The following is a 24,276-nucleotide window of genomic DNA, read 5'->3' on the forward strand; positions in this document are numbered from 1 at the left end:
ATCCAGTGCCAGATCCAGATGCCTCTTAAACATCTCCAGGTGTGGTGACTCCACCACCTTCTTGTGCAACCTATTCCTGATGTCTTGACCACCCAAAGAGTGAAAAAGTTTTTTGATGTCTAATCTAAATATCCCCTGTCTCAGCTGAAGGCTATTTCCTCTCATCCTCTCACTGGCATGGCAGAAGGACTGGCTCCTACCCTTTTGTTGGGGAGTTCTAGAGGGTGTTCAGGTCCCCCTGGAGCCTCTCCTTCTCCAGACTAAACAACTCCAGCTCCCTCAGCTGCTCCTCATAGGAACATGAGCAAGAAGCTTCACCAGCTTCCTTGCCCTTCCCTGGACAAGTTTCAGCCCCTCGATATCTTTGAGCTGAGGCGTCCAGGACTGGACACAGCCCTTGAGACGTGGCCTCACCAGTACCAAATACAGAGGGATGCCAACTTCCCTGGCCGTGCTGGCTGCACAATTTCTGACACGGGCCAGGTGACATTGGGCTCCTTGTTCCCCTGGGCTGTCTCAGGTTCAGCTGCTGCTGACCCGCTGTATCCACTGAGCCCATTTCCAGCCACTCTGCTCCCAGTCTGCAGAGCTGCAGGGAGGTGGTGTGGCCAGCATGCAGGATTTAAGTTGTTTAAGTAAAAAAATGGAGTCGATTGAATAAAAAAGTGAAGATTATGAAGTAAAAAAAAAAGGGGGCTTTCATAGCCTCGAAGACTGGTTCGGTTTGGAAGGGGCTATAAAGACCATTTTGTTCCAGCTCCCTGCCAGGGATAGGGACAGCTTCCACTAGACGGGTTTGCTCAAAGCTCCATCCAGCCAACACCTCCATGGATGAGGCATCCATAACTTTATTCGCTCTAAACCTTGCAGAAGGACGGCCGTTCTCACCGTTCCGCAGCGCCCCTCGGGACTGTGCCCAGGCCCCCTCACGGCCCCGAACCGCGGGCAGAGCTCTGCGCTGCCGCCGCCCGCCCGCCGGGGGCGCCCGAGCGCCGCCCCACGTGACCCGTGCCCACGCCCCGCGGAGGCACCGAGCGCCGGGCCGGGCGGACAGGGAGCGCCGGGCCGGGCCAGGCCGGCGGCCGCGGGGCTCTCAGCGGCGGTGTGGGCACCGGAGCGCCAGGATGTCGCGGTCCGTTCTGCAGCCCAGCCAGCAGAAGCTGGCGGAGAAGCTCACCATCCTCAACGACCGCGGCGTCGGCATGCTCACCCGGCTCTACAACATCAAGAAGGTGCGGGGGGCCCTGGCCGAGAGCGGGGGGGGGTGAACGGGGAGCCGCCCCGGCGCGATCCTCAGCGCCGCTCGGGCCGGCGCTCCGCTGGGCTTGCGGCTGTGCCGGCTGCGCCGCGGCCTAGCGGCGGGGCCCGGGAGGCTGGGCGTGAGCCGCCCGGCCCGGGAAGGGGGGCCCGGGGCTTTGGTGCGGCCGCCGCATCGATACCGGGAGAGAAGGATGAAGGAATGGAGGAGGCCGGGCCGATGCCGGCGGCGCCCGCAGGAGCGGGGCCTGGGCCCGGCGCAGCCCCCGGAGCCGCTGCCGCCCCGCTGCCGTGCGTGACTCACACGAGCCGCGAGTGGGCAGCGCCGCGGGGCTTTTCCCACGCCAAAACCTGTCGCTACGGAAGGCAGAAAGGGGCTTGGGGTAAAATTAGTAAGTTTAATGTCGATAAGTTCGAGGCGCGCTGTTGCTTAGCAGCTCTCGGTGTGAGATGGAGCGGGTGCTGGGGCAGCTCCCCGGCTGCCCAGGGCAGTGGGTCGGTGTTGGCCTGGGTGAGGTGGCTCGGCCGTGCAGGAAGCCCTAGGTCTGGGTGTTGAGAGAAGGATGGGTCACGCCTTTGGTTAATTTCTCTGTTAATTTCTTCGGTGCTCGGTTAATTTCTTTTCTGGAGGTAATCGTTGTGCTTTGCTGTAGGAAAGAATGTAGTTCATGGCCGCAGAATCATAAAAATTTTTTTGGGTTGGAAGGGGACCTTGAAGATCATCTAGTTCTGACCCCTGCTGTGGGTGCTTGTATCCTTCCCAGCTTCATTTTCCTAATGATCGTCTGAAAGTGTATGGCCCCTCAACCCACTTTCAGTAATGAATACTAGTCAGGATTTTAGTGCTTTGCCTTGAACACAATTATTTGGGAAGTTTTTCTTATTTCAAAGAAAATGCAAGTTATTACCTTCAAGCAGCGAGTACACCTTTGTGGGCTCAGCACATTAAAATTTCAGTGCTGTTCCCATGCTGGGCTCAGCTGCAGTGGAAAAGGGAGTGTGAGAGTTCAACATGCTTACTTGGTCCTCTGACTTCTGAACCCAGGTTTCTGTCAGGAGTGACCCTGCCTGACTGATCTGAGGTAAAGGATGTGTTTTGTCAAAGTTTTTTTTCTCGTATGGGAAGAAGTAAGAACTACCAGAAGAAGTAAGGACTACCAAGTGCAATGTTGATTTTAATTAAGGTGTTTTTTCAGGGAAAAAAAACCCAACAAACCAAGTGATTAAAGTATTTAAAAGTCAGTCTTCATCCAAAGCCATTTCACTATTTGATGTGCACTTGAGTGTTTCTACAAATCTTCTTTGCTGTCATAAATAAGGCATTCTGACTTGATGATTGCAAATTCCTGTCTATTTGAAAGGTTCCTTTTAGTCTGTAGTTTTGTACTTTGGAAAATCCCTTCAGTTAAACAATGGTAGCAATATAATTACACTTCTAACAAACAGAAATCCACAATTTATGGGGAAAACCATCAAAATGAGGAAGCTGTTTGTGTGTGTGCTTGTTGACCTTTGAGAGAAATATCCCAGGTGAAAAACGAGCAAGGGGAATTTCTCCTGAGCACAGCCCTGCTTGGCAGGGCAGGAAACAGGACTGGAGAAATTAAACCTCGCCTTGATAGCTGTGCCTCAGCCTCTGTGACTCTGGGCTCTGTTTTCATTCCCAGTGTTCTGATACAGGGACATTTACCCCTGTTAAATGCTCCAGTGCCTACAGACATGTTTCTGCTTGGCATGTGTGGATGGCAGAGTCCTGAGCCTGGTGGCCCATATGGTGGTAGCTCTGCTGATCTCATGTTAAGGAAGTGATGCAGATGGACAGGCTCTCTGTAGGGGAGCATCAGCACTGGGGGTGACACCACTTTTTCTTGTAAATGCCAAAAACTGAGTCCAGAATTGCTAGGTCTTGCCTACAGAGGGAGAGCAGGCATGACCAAGTGGCTTGATTATTGTGTCATGTGTAGTTTTGCAAATATGGAGATGTCCCAGGCACAACTCTTGTGTATTCATGAGGTGATTTGTGAATTCAAATAGTAATTTTCTTCAGCTGCAGTCAGTACTGCTTGACAGGGGGAACTGGCCAGCTCAGAGGGTGAGCCCAGAAGTCTTGGGATTGATTATTGTATTTTATTGTGAGTCTCTCTTCAGCCCAGCTGCAGCATCGCTGACTTGGAACACTTTAGTTTTGTTTATTTTTTTTTTTCCTCTCTTTAAGCTGTCAATTCCAAAACTGCTGTTTGAGATTCTTTCAGAGCTCTGTTGAAGATGATATCGAAACTGAAAACCACACAATATGTGGGTTTGCGGTTAAGGGAAATGGTTTAGACTTCTTTTAATAAGAGGAAGTGAGAGATTGAAATGTGTGTAGCAGCAGTAGAGATTGCTTTAGATGCTGTCCAGAGAGTACAGATTTTCAAGGATTAAGAATTTTTTCAACTGTTAGAAACAAAGCATGAAAATTTTACTTCCCAAAGAATCACAGAAGTTGTTAAAAGCAGTTAGTAACAGCAATTCTTTGTCTCATCTTCCTAAACAAAGTTCAGTTTTGTTGCTGTTGTGGTTATAGCTGATAATTGTTCATAGTTTCTTGTTTACTGACCTTCTGTGCCCCCGTTGTCTTTTGAAACACTTAAAAGTTTGTTGTTTTTAAAACAGACTATCTGACTGTATGTTTTTTTTTGCCTCTGAAAGTGACATGGAAATTAAGAAAAGTGAAGTTACTAAGGTAATAGTGGATGATGAGACAGAACTTATATTTGCACCCTGTAAGGAGGTGGATTTTTTGTGGCTGTTATTTTGAAGGATGGCTCTTTGCTTGCTGCTTTCAGCTGTCTTTTGCATTGGGACCAGTATTAGTAATGAACTTGGAACTCTTTCCCTTGTGCTTTCTCTCTTGGTTTGTTCCTTCTTTTTTTTAAAGAATTTATCCACTGTTATCTAGGTTATTGTCTGTAACTTTTGTCATTACTTGCCTACAGCTACACCTGTGTAAATCAAAGACAGCAGGGTTTTTTCATGCCGTCCTGGCTCAGGTGAAGCTTGGATTTCATGATTACCTTCCAGAGCAGACTAAGTCTTGTGTTGGTAAGCTTTGTGCAAATGCTGCCATTACTGTCGACTGTTTTGTTTGAGAGTGATGGCAGCAGAGAATAATCTTTTTTGTGGGCCTGTCTTTTGTTTGTTTATAAAACCCTTGGATACCAGGATGTGTTTACAGTAAGAGATTTGATCTTGAAATACCTGCAGTAGAGATTTAGGCACAGCCAGTCAAGGGGGTGTGATTTTGGTGAGTGTATAAGTAGTACTACAGTCAACAGAGCTGCTAGGGATGGAAGTTAAAGTTTTGAATTATTTACAGTATATGTTAATCAAACATGAGTCTGTTATTTAGCATGAATTGCTTTGCTAGCAGTGTTCTGTTGTTCTTCACAGTATAGGTTTTACGTTTTTCACAAGATGTTTCTTTAAATGTTATTAACAAAACAAATTCGTTTGAGTTTCCCATCTTGATTACATAGTATCTGAAAAATGAGGATCTTAAACCAACTCTTAGATGTGAGCTGCATCATCAAACTGAAGTCATAGATGAGGAACTTAACTGTTTGCAGAGACTTAAGCTGACCTTATATTTTCTTTAAAGGTGTAGTAGTGGAAATACTGGATTTTTACCAATTCTGAGGATGTTACTACTCCAATTTCAAAGTTGTAAAAGCTAGTTGATTGTTTTATTAGTAGAACAGTGGATAAAGTGTACAGTTTTGCTCAGGCGCTACAGCAATTCTTCAGGAAACAGTGGAAGAGATTTTAGGTGATTTTAGGAAGAAGTTTCCAATCTGCAGAGCTCTGAAGTTTGGAATGGTGTAGGATTAGATCACCCTTTGGACACAGAGCTCTGTGCTGGAGTGCAGACCTTTGAGCTGAGAGGAAAAGCTCACCAATAATTTAGTTTTGAATTGTAAGGTTGGTGTTGAACAAATAATGTCAGGTTATGTCTTCAGGTCACTGGGAAGTGTCTCAGGGTGGGGCAGTATTGCTTCCATAGATGTCAGCAGTTCTTTAAAGGTTAAAATGGCAGTATATATTTGTGTGTGTGATCTTGGAGGAATGGCTTATACTGTCTCATTGATGAGCAGAGGATTAAGCCCCAAACAAACTCACAGTGCTGGCAATTAAAAAAAAAATTCCTTTGCTCAGGAAGCAAACACTTAACTGGTGATACCATATCATACTGTTGTTTTTCACTCAGGAAAGCAATTAAATTTGTCAAGAAACAGAACGACTTTGTAATAAAATAAAAATGTCCCAAAAATATTGAGAGTGGATTTTTCCTTTTGCATCAAGAATAGATGCCCAGATTTATCTTGCCTTGTTTCTTGGCTTGCAAGTACAGGTTAGCTTGCGCCCTGCAATCGCTATTCATTTTGTGTTAACTCAAAACCAAATCCAGTTTTAGTTGCAAGAGATTTTTGAAGTTGTGTGCAGGGGAGATAGACCTAAAAAGTAATAAGTTTCCATTTGAGGTTCAGAATAGACAGGGCTTTCCCATTGCCTTGCTTATCTTTATTTAGATGTTGTTTTATAAACTACATTGAGGACAAGTTTTGTGGCAGTAAAACTTCTCTTACCTTTTTTTTATCCATTGCATTTCACCTGCCCCACATTTGATTAATAGAACCAAGGCCTTAAAGAGGTGCTACAAACACAAGAGAACAATGTGGATTTATCACTGTAGAGACAGTGTCAAACCCAGTATATTTCATTCATTCACAAGATGATGGGTCACTGTAGTATGGACTGTTTAGAAGATACTTTACATGCTGACTTGAGCAAGGCTGCTGACGTGACCTCATCTGATTGTTCTCATGAACAATCTAAGGAAGTGCAGTCTGGATGAAGTTGTGATGATGAAAGCAGATGGATCACCATATTAGGGAATGACTCTGAAGATCTCATTGTCAGATGGAGATCAACAGGGTCTTGTTGGGGTGTGTGTTACCTCTGCTTCCAGTCACTCTTTGATTCAACAACCTAGATGATGCCTACAGTGTGCTTAATAAATTTATATGTAGGAAACTGGGCAAGCTACAGAATCTAATTGAAATTCAGCTTGAGCTTAGAAATTGTAGGTATGGTCTAACAGGCTTGGAGTTGGCTGATTGTATGATTGTAAGCTGTTTTGTGCTTAGTGGAATTTAAAGGACAGAATGAGAAGTAATGAGACTTCAAGTCTGGAGAAAATAGCTGGGAAAGCTTAGGGACATCCCAGGGCAAACAAGAGCCAGGTAAGTTTTGCAGCAAAAAATCACACATGACATGAGGTTATGTAAATGTGAGCAAGATAATCTGAAGGAAAAGTAAGTAGTCTTTTTGCTCTACATCTCCTTCATTGAGATTCATTGAAAACATATCTGATTGACCACTCTTTTCAAGGAAGATGTGGACAAAATGGAGAAAGTTCAGGGCAAAATAATAAGGACAAGTGGTGCAGAAAATTGCACCCGTTAAAAAAAATTGGAATATTTTTTCAAGTCAGCTTATAAGTAATACAAATTTGTAAAAAATTAGGACTGCAGTAGAGAGATGGGGAATAGTTTATGCCATCCAGTATGACCACCAGAGATCAAGAAGTGATGGATTGAATTAAATATTTGAAAAGACTGTGAGGATGTTTTTGAATGTAGCCTACTTGAGACCTGTAAGTAAAGATTGGCAGACATATCCCAGGAGCAACACAGATATAGTTGATCCTGCCTTGGAACAGGAGAGGTAGGTAGGCAATTTCTTGTGGTCCTTTCTAGCATTTTCTTCTGATTTCACATGAGTTTAATTTTACTTAATTGAATTTCTGAGTAGTGATACACGAGGATTTAAAGTAAGGCGTGTACTTGGGGTTCAACACACACCATGTAATGAGTAAACACAGGGAAGATGTCTTGCTTAGATCTAGGAAACACTGGGCTGTAACACCTTTAATTGTAATTTTGAATTGATATGAAGGTGCATTACCTTTCAGATTTGGATCCCTGGTAAACAGAAAGTGCAACAGCTATTAAACTTCTAATATTTTGTGCCATATTTTGGATACCTCCAAGGCCTTCAGAGACTCTTCATAAAGGAGTTACATGGAGATTTTCTTCTGCTTCCATGTCTTGGTTGAAACTACTAGCATAATGTGTATCAAGACGCAGGTTTACCTTTCATCAAGGTAACTGCAAGCATAAGTAATGTAATTTACTTGGTCCAAAGTCACCCTAGCTATGCTGCTGTAGGACAGTTAAATTTTAGCCATCAAAATATTAAACTATAATAATTTGTCTGTGTGTGACCAACTAATTCTTGCATCTTGTTGGACAGACTTTACAAGGGACAAGGCTTTATTCACAAAACCTATCAGGGACCAGCCTGTTTAATAATCAACTTAGGCTTCCACAACCTAAAATACAGGCAAGCAGTTGTGGTAGGCTTAATCAGAGATATTAAAGAAAATGTAGTGTGAACCACTATTCAAAACAGCTCCTTATTGTTTTTTCCCTTCTCTTTCCTTCTCAGTAGTTTTGCTTTTTCAGAATTAGAGATTGTGAGTTCATAATATTATTTTAAATGCATGACAGAAACAAAGAGTAATAGGTTTTATCCTACAGAAATATAATTAATGGTGAAAATGTCTCTTTGAATGTTTCTTTGACTGTTATATTTAGTATAATTACAGTCTGCACAGCTGGAAGCTAGGCATGCAAACTTAGAGATATGTCTTAGCATGAAGCCTTTAATGCCAGCAGCTCTTCCAAGGGAAGAACAGTTTTACTGTACTGCCTTTCTGGCCTTTCAAAAGAAAGTGCTGTAGTAAACTGTAAATGGGACATACAGGAGCTTTTCCTGGTTTTGGGTCTGAGGCATGCTGAATTTTTGTTTACTAATCCAAGTTACTAATTTGGGGTATGGCATCGTTTTTACTGTCATTGAAATTCCATCAATTTCCTTGTTAAATCCAGAGTTTTGTTGTGCAGATTCATTTGTAAATGAAATTTAAAGGTGAAGTGATTTGTTGACTGAGATTATTCTAGTGTATGTTGTCACAGTTGAGTGGAGCTGTGCTTAGCAGTGTTTTATCTCAACTCTGCAGTAACAGCAAATCTCTTGAAGTAATAAATACATGAAATTGCTGCAAAGTATGGTTTATGATAATCTGCTGGTGTAGGAGGTTTGGGGGATGAAAATACAAAATTTTTAATTCAAATGGCCTCTTTTATTGGGAGACAGCCCTGCTGCTAATTTAGAATAGTTTGGTTTAGCAGCAACAAAAGAAAATAAATAATAGGTCTTTCCATAATACAATAAATATTTAGGCTTTATTTTTTTTACCATCCTAAGCCATGTAATTCAAGTGACACTTCCCAGTGTTCTTTTTCAAGGGTACATAATAGGCTGGTGTGAATGAGTGGCATGAGTGAAGTTCAGGGGTTTTAAATGCAAGTTTGGGACACTGACTACTGACAGTGATTGTACCTGAACATAAACTTCCTTTTATTCATGCCACTTCAGCTGCATGTATATAGTAATTTTGTTGATTGATGTTTTTTTCTTTTCCTTCAACATCCTCTGCCCTCAAGTAGGAAGTAAAATGTTAAACTTAGATTTTTGCAGTGAGAGCTGTAACAGTATTGGGGCAAAAGGTCTCTCTGCTGTAGATTAATGTTGGTGTATTCTGGGCCAAAGGCAGTTGAACTGGATTCTGTTTTCCTGTGTAGAGGCCATTTATCTTAGATATAGGCCTTAAGCAGATTTTTGTAGTTGATTGTTTTCTTGTTGGCTGCTTCTGAATGAGTACAACATAGAAAGTATAGATATATGTAGTATTTAATTTTCAAAGTGAAATTAGTATAGAAGAACCTAATAGCATCAAGTGAGGAAGAGAATCTGAATTTTGTGTAATAATAATAATATTGTTTACCTCAGTAGTATAGGTAGGAAAATGCTGCTTTAATTTAAAACATATGGCCTGAACATGTGCAAACAGTGCAGGTAGTCTGATCTCTCTGAAGCTTGATAACTGCATATGATAGCAAATCAGTATTGTGAATAGTGAACTTCTTAGCTACAGAAATCATATTATTCTTGTTGGTAGTTGCACAGAATGCCTTTACTTATCATAGCAGGGTACCATTCTAAAGGTCTGTGGAAAGAAATGCTGTGTAACTTAAAGAAATCCAGCACCTGAATGCATTAAATTTTTTTTAAAGAATTATGTAGATTAGTTTCTAACCATAACTTTGCATGATCGTTTTCAGCATAGCTGCTTATCAGCTGTTCAGTAATGTACAAAGGAATTCAGAGTTGACTGCTGGGAGATTCTTCGGGTATAATATTTTGGGGCTGAAGCAGCTGGGATCTCATAGCTGCAGAATTGTATTCTGTGAATGCTGCACTAGTAAGAACATTTTTAATTGGTGAATTTCTTTTTAATGCTCAAAATTGTAGTAATTCTGGGTTGTGGGGTTTTTCCTAATAAGAATGGTTATTGCAACCCACATGCGGGGGGAAAAGTGCTGTCTGAGGCTGAGAAAGGGCTGCTGGTTTTGGCTGGTGCTCGGAATTCTATGTGAATACTGGAGTACTGGAGAGCTGTATTTGGGAAATGGCCTTTGTATGTTCTGCCACAATGTTCCTACCCATTACAGTACTCACAGAGGATTTTGTATTGACTAACACAACTATTAAAAGCAAAAACTACATTTCTTATCTACATTCTAAGGCTATTGCCCTCAATGCCTTTGATCTTTTTACAGCAAAATTTGGTTTATGTGTCTTACCACACTGTCATGCTTGTGCAAAAGTGCTAGGATTGGAGTTTGCATATTAATTCTTCTATGCTTTATAGAGTAAACTCTGGGGAGTTTGAAGTCTCTTCACCATTTTGGGAGAGGTTTAACTTATGGAGACTGTTTTACCTGTGATGCTGAATGCAGGTAACTGTATGGATGAAAACTGTTGATGCAACAACACCTAGTTCTTAAATCTGTTAATACCAGTTTTAGAAAGGAACTGAGCTGCTGTGGGACATGGGAGAGTGGCCCACTTATTCAGTGACATCTATTGTCCTCTTTCAGTTCAGTCTAGGTAGGCTGGTACAGCTTTCTAGAAGCTGGAATTGTGGTGTGTATGAGGGATGCCTGTAATTTTCTTATTTATCAATCAGTCTAGTGTAGTTCATTAGTAGGAAGAGTTACAGTTGCTTCAAGGATTGCCAGTTAGACTGGGGAGAACACTTGTCTTTTCTGGGGGCTGAGTTCTGAAGGCACGGGCGGATGTGCATGTTGATTTTTTCAGATCTGTTTCCTTCTGAGTGTGTGTGTAAGGGCTGGGGTAGAATGTAAGTTTTAGTAAACATTTTGAAGAGCTGATTTATAGGAAGGAAAACATCTGTTTCTAGCAAAAATAAGGAGTGTGTGTGGAAGGAGTGTTTGAATTCAGACTGAAAAATTTATGAAGTCAACAGTGGCAGATTTCTTGTCTCCTTTGTAACAGCAACCATGCTGGAATTTAACAGGGCAGTAGCAGTATACAGGGCACGAATATGTGTCAGTTAACTTGTTTTCTTAGTAATCCTTCTAGTAGAGAAAGTTACATGTTTTGTGGCAAGAACAACAAATTGATATAATTTGACAAAGGTTCTGACGCCCATGACACGGAGTTAATTAAAACTTCATAAATTTGAAGCTCTATGTTGAATATTTAATGCTTTTTTACAGTACAGTTTGTACTTTTGCATTGCATAGACATTAAGGTGTGTACAGAATAGCTCTTTTTTGGCATGTGTGGTTTGCTGCTCTAAGGAGATTGAAGCAACAATTTAATATCTAACATACTGTGGATGTTGCTGAATTGATTTTCATTATAAATTCCTCTTATAGATATGATGCTGTAATGAAGTTTAGTACCTTTGGGGGAAATTTAGCAAATATGAGCATTTTAATATCAGAATAGTACATGAGTATACATCATGATGGTCATGTACTACTACTGGTAGGTGTTTTAGAAACTTTCAATAATGACTCTTTTGTTTGTTTTTTTTTTCTTGGCTACCGTTTCTTTTTCAGGTATGTAAAACTTCACTGAGTTTCTCTCCTTTTTCCCCCTGTAGTTGCATGTGATGTCTGTTAACTTTTTTCCCTCTCCACCTGAACTTAGTTTGGAAGTACTGTTAGTAGTTACATGTCTCAGTGTATTCACAGTGCTTTGCACAGTAGTTAAAATTCTAATAAGTGTAAAGTTGTTTGTGAGTATTAGAATAATCAACATCCAGTAGAAAGTGTGCTGACTAGAGTAACAGATGGTTGTAATGTTCTCTTGGATGTAGGTAATAGTGTATTAGTTCACATAAATGTAATACTTTAGAATTTAAGAGTAATTTGTTTATATGTAATTTTTCTCTCTTTTTATTACACTGCTTTCCCAGCAAGGACAAGTTTGGAAGGTTTGCAAAGCTTTTCACCTTCCCTTTGCCCGCTTGCCCGCTTTCAGAATCGGTCTCATACTCCATGACTTCTGTCTCTACAGTCCACAACTCGGTCATAGAAATCAATGTGGAAAAGTTTTTAAATGAGTTGTCATTTGAGTTCACTCTGTTGTGTAGAAACGCCTAGCATGTAATTTAGTTTTGCATGAGACGTGAAACTCCTTTGCAAACCCCTCTGAGGAAAACAAAACTAAATGAATATTTGAGAGAAACACGGTTTGAGCGCGTATTTTGTCATGTAAGTAACGCTGCTTCTAGTGTGTTACTCCAAATGAAATGGTGTGGCATGGCTCACTAGTCAGAGTAGCAGAGCAGTGTCTGGCAGCATGCACTGTAGCTGGCAACAGGAGGTGCTTCCTCAGGTCCAGAGAAGCTGTGCTGATCCGTCTACGTAAGTTATTCAAGAAACCTTACACTTAGCTGTGACTTCGCATCAAAATTTAGTGAAACTTTTAGATTGCTGCTTTTAAAGCTCAGCCCATGCTGCTGTAGGAGTAAAGAGCATGAGTAAAACTTCAGTTTAAGGAAATAGACTATGTTAGGCAAATAATGGTGGTTTGATTGTGGGATGGAAAATTGTCTTACAGTTACAAGTGGGAAAAAAATTAAATGCAGATTGGTGGTGGGGTGTTTAGTTTTGTTTCACAAAGGATAGTTTAATCATTTAATGTGCCCAGCACTGTCCTCCACAGATGATGACATGATCGAGTTCTCTAACAGTTTGTTAACTCCAGATGAATACAATACTACCTCAAACCAGGAATAGCGTTCAAAGGAAACATTTTTTTTTCTCCTTCTTTTAGGACTGAGTTTTTTCCCTCACTGCTGTTCTGCACTAACTGCTTTGATACTTCCATGCATCTTTTTCAGTAGAAGAGCATCTCTGTACTGTTTCCCATTGCATATTTCAGCTGTGACAGTCCCTGCACTTTGCCTTTCATTTTATCACCTGCTCACTAAAAGCAAACAAACGAAAAGAGGAATCTTTCTAGTTTGTCTTCAGATTTGCAACTATCACTTAGCTTTACCTGGATGATTGTATTTCTACTTCATTTTGTATTGTATTTTTTTATAGGCATGTGGTGACCCCAAAGCCAAACCATCCTATCTTATTGACAAAAACCTGGAATCTGCTGTCAAATTCATAGTCAGGAAGTTTCCAGCAGTAGAAACACGCAACAACAACGTAAGTAATCAAATGGCTGTGTAACTATTTTTCTTACTACCCTTTCAGCACAATCTGGGAGGTTTACATTTTCTTGTAAAGCATCTGGTGCTGACAGTTGCAGTTGGAATATAGTTGTTGATTCATGTGTCTGGCAGGATACTTGAGAAGGAACTATCTTTAAGGAGAGAATATTAAACTGTAATTCTGGTTGGGTTTTGTTAGGATAGGATTCTTTCCGGTTTTCTTTTTGCCTGCTCTCTTCCATGCTGTTTCAAAGAATTGTCAATGGGAAGAAATCCTTGGAAAAATAATGCCTTACTTTAATAGAAGAAATTCCTGGTGACCAGACTGATTGAAGAAGATGAAAGTTGCATAACTTTATTTGTGATGTGTCCTAACCAGCAGATCAGTAAAAAAAACACCTGTCTGCAAAGTGGGAAGAAGTGTTTGTGCTTTACAGGTACCCTTGCCTATGGAGTCAGTCCCTGTGGGAGTAAAGAATGCTTTAGTACATAAGGAGAAACATTGTGAAGTACAAAAATATGGAAATAAAATTGTTTCCTCCTCATATAGTGATTTCAGTTGCAGAAGTAAATTATGTTTTAATTTTGAGTGGCTCAGTATTGCTGAATTTGACTTTGAAGTCTTTTTTTACATAATTATTAGGCTAGAGGCAAGCATTTTGGCAGGTGATGTACACTTGTTTCCCTGTTTAAATTTGAGAGACAAGGGTCCTTAAGATGTTTGTTTTACCTGCTTATATTTCTTTCCAAAGGTGGGAAGTGGAGGTGGGTGTTGGGTTTGCATGTTCCCTGCATGCAAGTGCCTGCCTGTGTGTTTGGGAGGTTTAGGCTTGCTGTAAGCATTCAGGTTTCTGCAGAATGATAGGGGTGATAGCAATGAGAATTATTAGCTTCTTTTACATTGCCATCTCAAATTTGTATGTAATGTCTCCAATAATACCAATGGAGAAAAAACCCAAAGAAACCAGAAGACGACTTTACCTTATGGAGGAAACAATTTCATGAACAATGTGGTTTTTCACTTTAAAACTTGTACATGCTTTGCACTCTTTAATATTGCTCATCTCTGTATTGAATTTGATTGTGTTAGTAACAAATATAGAAATTCTTTATCAAATTAATGTGAAAATAGTAAATCTGTTAGACCTTGTTTGATAAATGCTTCTGTATTCTTTAAGTTTGGGAGGTAGATCAACTATTAAAAGATAATGTACATAGAATTTACTTGCTGCAGCTGCATGTATGTTTTAAATGTCCTCCAGTTGTTGATTATGAATTTGGAGCTTAACTAATGATAGATATTTAAGGATTTGCTGCTGTGAAGTTTATGGAAAGAGATCAAAGAAAACTTGCTGTATTTTGACAATCACAGTTTCTAAAATAGGACATACTCACAATATTTTGTCATTGCTGTGTGTTTATTTACTATGAGCCAGCCAGGCCTGTGCTTATTAAACAGAGTTGACAAAAGCCTACCCTCCTTATGGATGAGCACTCTTTAAAGCAGGATTTTTGAGCTCTAGCAATAGGCAGCTAGGGTGTCTCTTGCAGTCAGAGCTGATGGCATTTCACTTAGTTATTTGCAGATGTTTCCCATAGAGTGTTGTAACTCCCATCAAAAGAAAAGGGTGATCAGAGATTTAAAAGGGCAAGAAGCTAATTGGAACAGAGGCATTTTGATTAAAGAAATATCACAAAGGATTATTAGTGGAAATAGCTAAGAAATCATGAGTTGTGTTTCCTCCTTGCAGTGAAAATTCTAGGACACCCTTTCAGGGAGCAGTTTTGGATTTTGTATGTTAGAGTGCAGCAGTTGCCACTGCCTAGCACTGTGTACCTTTGCTTTCAACATATCAGTAGGTGATGGTGCCAAACAAGCTTGCATTCAGTTTTAGAGAATAGGGAGTGCCAGATTTTTTATTTTTTGACCTATTTTAACTGTTATTTCTCAGGTATTGTCATCTACAATGTTTTGTGTCTTAGAAATGAGCGACACATTTGATTGGAGAGTATGAGCAGTGTTTGCTGTAATCAGATGATCTTGAAAAGCATGAATTTTCATTCTGTTGAAACAAGTAATTCTCTTATATTTGCTATTGGTATCTTTTACATCTTTATCCATGGAAAACCGAGTTCCTGGTTTGTTCCTCCTTCAGTGTTTGATGTGCTGAGTCATCAGAGCAATGTCTGATAGTTGCTGGTTTTCAGTATTATTCTGAGAATGAAAGATTGTGGGCAGTTCAAACAGGGAAGTGGCTGATGAATCCTTGCTGATCAGGCTGGAAAATTAAATGGAGTAGTTTGTCTTCCAAAGGATTAATTATAGATAACTCTGCACCTTATCAGTTCATCACTCTCTCTCCCATTGTTTGAGGGCAGTCCCTGTGATGTCTTACACCTGCCCTTTCTTTTCCAATAACCATTGTGAATCGCATAATCTTGAAATTGTGCAGTTTGAAGACCAGGCTCTTCAATTGTTAATGAAATAGGCCACCAGGGTAGTATTGCTGCACACTGTATGAAATAACCTGCAAAGGAAGAAATAAGCCAAAAATATAATATAAGTAAAAATTTGAAGGGTTCAGAAAGTGAGAAACAAACAAGATAGAGTCCTGTTTGAAAGGAAAGTTTCTTCTGTGTTTGGGGGAGCTTTGCTATTTATAATTATTATGAATTGACTAAAGCTTTGTTTTGAAAAAGCCTTCTAAGCTGCAGATGGCTTCCAAAAGCTTTTTAGCACCTTTGTTCTTGGTCAGGTGTGTGATCTGATTGTGCTTGTATTGACTCAGAGTAGCAGCTGTTGTTAATGAATTTCCTAGCCTAGCTTCAGAAGCAATGTTCCAAAGTCAGGGATGCAGAAGCAGCCTGATTTTTCTGATAGCTATTTAGACTTCATCCTCTTGTAAGGGGGTGCATGTGAGGTTCTTGTCACAGAGAAATTGAAAGGGAGCATACTGAACTAAAAAAGCATGTTGTAGGACCTAAAAGTTGCTCTGTTCTCAGTCAATGCTAATACTTAATTCCTTTCAAAACCAGAATAAAATACTTCACAATGGGGAACTGGAGATGCAGAAAGGATGGAATTTTTTTTTAGCTTGTGAGTAGGATTTGATTAATCTGCTGCCTGTGCAGGTTATGCTCCATGTCTTTGTGTGATGAAGTTGTAGCCCCCCTTCTGTTTTCCCAAACACCACATAGAACAATAGTGGGAATATCTGTCTTCTTTCTTGAACATATCTCTTTCTTGGTTTGTTCCTCAGCAATTTCCTTGTAGAAAAACTTATTTTTTTTAAGTGTCTCTTGGAAAAAAATTGATGTTCAGTCATTGCTTAGCACAAAGTAGACCAGTGAAGCATCACTTTGTAATTCCCAAGTGTATGGTTAGTGAGGGAAAAATGTGTTTTCCAGATAATGCTAGTCTTCATCATCTAGCAGGTATGCTCTCAGTATTGTTCATGTCAATTCCATTTTTGTTTTGATTGACTAATTTTCTGCTGTATTGTGCCTGTGGGGACTGGAAATAAGATCACTTGGGAGCAGAAGACAAGCAGTGTGAGCATTTCCAGTCTACCTTGGCTAGGATCTATAGTTTTGAATTAGTTCACTTGATTTTTTGAATTTTTGCCTTTTCCCTTTTAGATCCCAGTGTGTGTGTGGTTTGCCTCATGTGTCTTTCACAGTTTCACTTCACAACAATCTGGTTACATACAAATTAGATGGGTGTGGGAGAGGTGTTGTGGGCACAGTGTCTGAACCTCCTTGGCTAAAGCTTATTAGAAGTCATTAATGCATACTTTTATTAAATGCTTTCTTCTATTAAAATAACCTAAAACCCACACTTTATAACCAGTCTTGATTTTTAATTTGTGATAGGTGCTTTCAGTAATTAGTCTTTTTCAGAACACTCAATACAAATAATAATATGATTTTCAAAGTTTTTTCTTTCAGCCCTGCAAGTGCTACAGGTCATCAAGGAAAATGTAATTTGTTTTCTTGTTTCTAATGAAGCATTTAGTACTGTAGTTTTCATAGCACTAGTGAAGATAATTTAGAAACTGTCATCTCTGGAAAAATAACTTTGGAGTCTCAGCTCTGCTACCTCCTGTATTGGTAATCCCTTTTCACTAGTCATTTATTTTTTAGCAAATTATATCTTCATTAAAGCTATCACTGCTGTTTTCTTAAGTTTAACTTAAATTATCCCCATAAATGGTAATTTTTTTATTCACCTTTCTGGAGTGTTAGGTCACTTGTATGGGAGACTTGACTTTCCAGATAACTTCCAGCTTGCTTAAGCAAAAAACCCCCAACTCCCTGAATTCCACCATAAAACTTAAGTGGCCTTTTCCATCAAGATTAAAACCTTTTCCAGGTAAGGGGGTGCCATGAACAGCTGCTTTTTCACCTCTGTTCTTGCTCAGGGAGCTGATAGTGGTAAAGAGATACATTTTCCAGAAGTCACTGAGGCAGCAGTTTAGGTTATGGATGTTCCCCTGCATGAGTGAAATCAGATGACGAGCAGTTATTCTCTGTTCAGCTTTGTATGAACAGTTAAAATGTCTTATGCTTGAGAATAGAATATATAAATGATAGTTCATTTCACAAGAAAATGCAAAATACCTACAAATAATAAAATTTTATCTACATTTTAACTGAAAAGTCATTCAAAATTGAAGTTGTTCAGCCTTGCTTTGATACTACCATACTTACTGTGCTGGTTTTGTATGCAGGAGTGTGTCTGATGTCCTCAGTTGTTACAGGTGTGTAAGACTGTCTTAAAATGAAGTATCCTATATAACAGAATATAGTATGTAAAGTTTTTCAGTCTAACAGTCATTTGTGAGTGAGCATTTTTTTCATAGCAATTCTAAGAGGTCATGTGAAATCCTGAAATTTCTTCAAAATGTTTCACCAAACAGAATTCTCATAATGTAACGTATTTTTTAAAAATAATAAGTGCTGTCAGCTACAAAGTTTATTTTCTTGGTTTGACCTTCAACTGGCCCTGAATTAGAGATAGAATAACATCCAAACAGTGTTTATTTTTATCATTATTTGTAATAAATCACTGTAGAAGACTGCTGTAAGTCATATAAATCCATACAAGTCTCTTGACAAGGTAAATCAGTTTTGCTTATTGCTTCATAGTATCTGCAATACCTGCAGAGGAGTGAATGTGTGTAACACTTTACCCTCTCCTTCATCCACTAAAACTCTCTTTGCTTTAATGATAGACAATTTAAGAGCTTGGCCCTTAACAACCAAGAAATAAAACAAAAAGTAAATCCCTACTGACATGGCATTCAAAAAATTGTATTAATTGTAAAATTTTTGAAAAATTGTAAATGAAGGTGAGAGAATGGGGGAACTGTTTCTTACAGCTGAGAGGCAGATCAGTTTTTAAGGAGAAGCCTCCCTGCTCCAGTTGTCTACCCTTATTAATTCCCTGGGAGTGGTAACAATTTTGGAGCATCACAGGGGCTGTTTCATTTTCAAAACAGAAACTTGCTAGAAATTTGAAAACAAACTAAAATAGATCTGGTAGGTAGACATGCATTAGTTAGTAAACATGTTAAATATTCTATTTTGTCTTTTTATATGCAGCACAGTACTTCAGAAACTTTTAATTGGAAATAAGAAAACCAAGGACACATCCATCTTTCTAGAGTTAGTTTACAAAATTTAAAACTATTTTTCTTTCCCTGCTGTTCTGCTATGGATTTTGTAGACACAGAACTTTGTTCAAATTGATTGAGTTATTCAAATGTTCATCTATAGGTGATAAGCATAGTGAGTATAACAAATGACAGTAAGAGTACTGGCAGTGATGATTTATCTCTCTCTCCAGAAATTTAACAGTCAGAATTTATAATACTGCTTTTTGGGGCTTATATTCCAGCTTGCGAGATTGAGTTGATGGTATTTTTGCTGAGGACTTGGTAATATTTATGCTGTTGGATTGTAGAAACCAAATACAAGTGTTTAATGATCAGACTTCCAGGAAAAATATCATACTGATATGAGAAGCAGAAAATTTGCCTTCATACTGTCTATTTCCAGATCATGAAATAAGACATTTATTCACATACTGCTGCTACCAGTCAAATAAACATGATAAAAAATTGCAGGACTAGGGGTACCATTTGTTTTTACACGCATAGGACTCTCTGAACAACCTCTTCTAGTTGTCTCATATTTTTCGTGAGCCATTGTATTAAATTGGTATTTATTCACATGATTAGTATGCCAGGCTTGCATCATTTCTCCCTTGTCTGAGCCATTCATATAAGCTTTAAGTGAGGCTGTCTTGCATTTTTCAATTTTTTTTTCTTCTCTTAATGTACTTTCTGTGACATAATTGATTGTGTAAGGATCTTTGGGATTTAATATAAAGAAGGAAAAGCACAAGTTAAAGATCAGTTACTTCTCCTGTAGGTACTATATTCACAAAGTGTTGGCTTCACTCTTTCTTATTTATAAATAATATTCAAACATGATCAGAGAGGTGGTATTTTGTTAATAGACAAAAGAAATAGTCTGATAGATAAAAGAAATTGAGAGTTTTTTGATCTTGCCATATTATGCTGAAATTTTTACAGGTTTTCCTGGGTCTTAAATCTAATTCACCTCATTCAACAAAAATCCTGTTGGTATAATTTGTACTTCAAATTCTTTGAGAATAATTAAACCACTTAGAGCTAACCAGTCTACAAGGCAGTCAACTGTGGTAAAGATCTTTTGTTGTTTAAAGAGTTACTTCTTCAGTATATCCTATTTTAGGATATACCTACTTTTGTTGGTAATTGGAAACTTTCAATAATGAATTGCAGGCTAAGGAAAAATGCCTCAAACCAAATACAAATCAATATAGCATCAGCAACTTATAAACAGATGTTAGGAAATTAGTAATGGAAAGTTTTAATGCTGTGGTGGTGCAAAGAGTTACACCCACATTCTTGAGTGATAGAAAAGCAAATAAACATCCAAGACACTGCATGATTGTAAGCTGTTCTTCTAAACATCACTGATCAGGCTGTGCTCCATAAATTGAACTAGAACAGTTTATATATTGTTTTATTTTGATACTACTATTTTAAATAGAAGTTTACTGATCCCTTCAACACTCAGCATTCAAAGAATGTTCATCTCAACTCTCTAGAAAAGTTGTAGCACCACTTACGTGTAAATATTTCAGGGAATATAGGTAACAAGATAACAATGGGCATATAGGTAACAAGATAACAATGGGCAACAATGATTCCATAATCCTTAGCTGAGTGTGGCAAATACCTCCCTGTGCTCTGTACAGCTTCACAAGAATTTCTGAAAATTTATTATTTTTTTTGTGATCATAGTTCCCAGCAACATCTCCCTTTTTGCCATATCTCCCCGTTTCACATGTTGTGGCTTGAAATTGAGTGTCCTGCAGGAGTGGCCATTCAGTTGCTATTTGTTACACCAAAAATAGGTGTACTGCAACCTCTAATTTTGAGTCTCCTTTAGCACTGCACTTTGCTTACTATCATTTAGGATTGCAGTGGAAAATATGCTGTTAAGGGGGTGTGCAGTGGTAGTGAGTTCTGGTTTTTTCTCTGCACTAGAAATAATCTTACTTGTGGATCACACCCTGTCATCTCTTCTTGAAAATTCTTGAAAGGACTTCTCAGATTCATCTTGGTCACACTTGTATTAGCTGCACAGAAAAAACTCTATTTCTCCTTAGTCTTCTACAAACTGGCAAGAAATGCTTGAAGTGCTAGGGCCAGGGTGCAAAATTAAAGCCACACATCTTAACTGAATTTTCATTGTGTAAGAACTTGTTGAGTGATGGAGCAGTCCTGAAAGTACAAAGCAGATTTTCCTCTGGAGTGATTCCAAGTGTTGGCACCAGCTGGTCTGAAGGTGTGTTGGAGCTGCACAGACATCCTGGAGCTCCGGAGTCTGTGTGATGATGCTGCATGCTTCATTTTCTGAGCTCGAGGAAGTTGAAGTTGTATACTGGAAAAACTCCAGCTTTAATCCTCATGCTGAGGATCAAAATACAAGTCTTGTTATTTGAAAAGAAGTTTTTGTACAGCAGCAGATTAAATGGGAATAACCTTTTTCCTGGCGCATGAGATTTATCAGGACAAATTACAAAATAAACACATGTACTTGCACCTTTTTCAATTTAGCCTCAGCTGATGTCTATGTGGAAGAGACTTAAATAATAGACAGGCAGCCATTCAAAGTGTGGTCCTTTGCCATGGTTTAAGAGTGGGCAGGAGTATTTTATAATGTAGCCATTCCGATTTGCTTGTAATGTCTATTCCTGTCTTCCTTGGCAATAATGAAAGTGTTACGCTTATTTTACATGAGATACCTAGTTGTATACCTAGTTGTGATCCAGACAGTTTTTTTATGACTTTAGAGGAATTTTGATGCTTTCCATAAAACTGAGAATACAGAGCACAGCTTTATAAAAGAGAATGAGCTGAAGAAGCATACTCAGTCCTAACCTCTTAAAAAAAAAGCTAATCAATTTGAAGCAATTTTTTTAGTCTGTCTTATAATTGATTGCTCTTGTTGAGGAAAAGATGTTATTTAACTTTATCATCTTTCATTTATAATCTTGCAGATTTTTGGAGGGCACTTTTCCTATTGTTCCTATGCTTTAACTCATTTCAGTTCCTGTATCAGGAAGGAGATGTAATTTGTAGCTGGATATTGCCAGTTAAATATTTGGATACTTGGAGTGCTGTGAGGCTGTCATACATAGATAAACAGAATGGCTGTTCACTAACAGCTGCTTTTTGTGTTCTTGTCTAAGTGATCAATCTTGTTCCTTCAGAAAATCTTTAAAAATAAATAGTATTTCATTGTCTGTTTAAAATATATAAAAAATAAATCCATGTGAATTATTTTACCTTTGTATTCACGTTTGCCTCTTCCATTTTATCCACAAGTGTCTAATGCTAGTGTTTTGCTTCTTTTATGTTTCTTTATTTTGTTGCTTTTGTTTGAATGTATTATTGTGTTTATATGGAACTGGTCAAAGAACCGTTACTGTATTTTATGTTTGTATCTACATTTTATTTTGCATGCTTAACGTGGCTTTGCCTGGATATTCTTTTTGGTAAGTTCAGAATTTAAAAGCATAATGTTTTTCTGTAGTAAAGTTTGTAACCTGCCACATTATTTTCTTCCACCTCAAGTAACACAATTATTTTGGTTTTGGCATACTGATTTGTGCTCATGTACTGTTCTGCTTTTGCAAATTATACATATGTGATAACATAACACTCTGACTACCATTTTCATCTCTAGCTGAGCTAAACGATATGACTCTGGTACTAATGTGTACTAATGTAACTTTTATCTTCAAAATGTAGTGGGCAGCTGTTAAAATGATCAGTGCTGAGAACTCTGTGTATTTGACACACACAGAACCTCAGTCTTAGCAAAACCATGTTACAGCTTCTTTGCATAGCCTGGTGGTTTCTCTGCGCTTCACAGGTATTACTTTGCAGCAGATCAAGAATCTTCTAAGAACAGTGTGCATGTTTATGTTTTTCTTTTAGCAACAGCTTGCTCAGCTCCAGAAAGAAAAATCAGAGATTTTGAAGAACCTGGCATTATACTACTTCACGTTCGTTGATGTTATGGAATTTAAGGTAAGGCATTACAAATGTGTAAATTGTTCTGTCATGTTAGGTTTCTGTAATTGTATTCATGAAATAACACTGTATAATGAAATAGCTGAACTTGAAGCTCTGTTCTTCAAATAAAATAAAAAAGAAGCTCCATCGCTAATCGTAGTAATGTGATTTAATTGTATCTTTTTAAACTAAAGTTATTCCTTTGTTTTTCAAGGACCATGTCTGTGAGCTGCTAAACACTATTGATGTTTGCCAAGTCTTCTTTGATATTGTAAGTTTCTAGGTTTAAACTTTCCAAAATGTTTATATTCAGAGTCCTGCGGGGAGAAGGACTTGTTTTTGTTGGTCCATGAAACATCACATTTCCACTTATAAGTGCAGGTGAAATAAAAACAATGTAGGGTTCACATTTCTAACTTTTATAATAGAGAGATAGACCTTTCTTAGTAGGCATCTTATGGACAGTAGTAACAGTATTGTTGCCAAACATAAAAATTTTTCAGTAATTTTTCATTTATTGCATCTGTAAGTTAATTCCTAGTCATCTGTATGCTTATGCCTTGTGAGACTCACAAGACAAGACTGTTACTGGTGTCCAGGTAAGCTGTGTGAGGAGGTAATTTTTGGGGCTGACTAAAGCAACTACAAAAGCATCTAAAAGTGTTATATGTAAAACAAAACCACCAGCCCCTCCCCCCTCCCAAAACAACAAAACCCAACCAAAGAAAAAAGAAAACCAAAAAAACCCAAAAATCACCACCAAACAAACATAAAAAAAAGCCTCCAAAACCACAAAAGAAAACCTCAAAAACTTTTTCCTGTTGGTTTCAACTTACTTAATGTTCTTAATGTCACTTTTTTAGTTTTTGTCATGATTTTAAATTTGGCCAACTTAGATTTATAATATGAAAAAGAAAGAGGTGTGTTTCTGTGGAATGATGTTACAAGGCCAGTGGGATATGTGCTAGTCTTTCTTTTACATTTGGGTCTCATTAAAACACAGTTCATAGGCATGGCACTGCTGACTGCTTAGTAAACAAGAAAAGTTTTCCTGTCAGGTAATCTGTGACACTTAAGCCTGAAAGGATTTATTTGGATGCTTTGCTTTCATGAGTGCAAGCAGTTTTGGGAATCTGAATGAATAAATTAAGCTTATACAGACTCACATGCCACTAGAACAAGAACTTTGTTCAAAAGACAGCCCAGTGTATTTTAAAATATTGAAAGTTGGCGAAAATGTAAGGAAAAATGTGTTCTGCTTGTTTCTAAAAGTTTTTGAATGATAATTTACTGGTTTTCATTTCCAGACTGTAAACTTTGATTTAACAAAGAACTACCTAGATTTGATTATAACCTACACAACTCTAATGATACTGCTGTCCCGAATTGAAGAAAGGAAGGCTATCATTGGACTCTATAACTATGCCCATGAAATGACACATGGAGCAAGGTAAAAAATTGATTGTATAAAAGATGTGTATGATGTTAATGATAGTAACAGCTACACCTCAGTGAATTGTTTGTTATTGCTTTTAGTGACAGAGAATATCCACGCCTTGGCCAGATGATTGTGGATTATGAAAATCCTTTAAAGAAAATGATGGAGGAATTTGTACCTCACAGTAAAGTATGTAACTACATTTTACAGGCATGCAGTAACCTTAATTGGGAGAA

The 24,276-nt window shown here is 38.6% G+C and overlaps 1 protein-coding gene across 3 annotated transcripts in view; it reads left to right on the forward strand.

The window, feature by feature from the left end:
• Positions 1–1,029: 1,029 nt before the first annotated feature.
• NCKAP1 (NCK associated protein 1) overlaps positions 1,030–24,276 on the forward strand; it is a 52,853-nt gene continuing 29,606 nt past the window's right edge. Inside the window, exons 1-6 of one of the 3 annotated variants that reach the window (XM_084209114.1) lie at positions 1,030–1,232; positions 12,849–12,959; positions 22,525–22,617; positions 22,817–22,873; positions 23,910–24,052; positions 24,139–24,229. In XM_084209114.1, coding sequence (XP_084065240.1) covers positions 1,125–1,232; positions 12,849–12,959; positions 22,525–22,617; positions 22,817–22,873; positions 23,910–24,052; positions 24,139–24,229 — 603 coding nt within the window. In that variant the 5' untranslated portion in view covers positions 1,030–1,124. Of the gene's footprint in view, positions 1,233–12,848; positions 12,960–21,987; positions 22,080–22,524; positions 22,618–22,816; positions 22,874–23,909; positions 24,053–24,138; positions 24,230–24,276 lie in introns of those variants that run through there. The other 2 variants (XM_084209115.1, XM_084209116.1) reach the window with 2 other exon arrangements.

Source organism: Fringilla coelebs (genome assembly GCF_963513975.1).
Source record: "Fringilla coelebs genome assembly, chromosome: 7".
In the NCBI taxonomy this organism is placed as follows: Eukaryota; Metazoa; Chordata; class Aves; order Passeriformes; family Fringillidae; genus Fringilla; species Fringilla coelebs.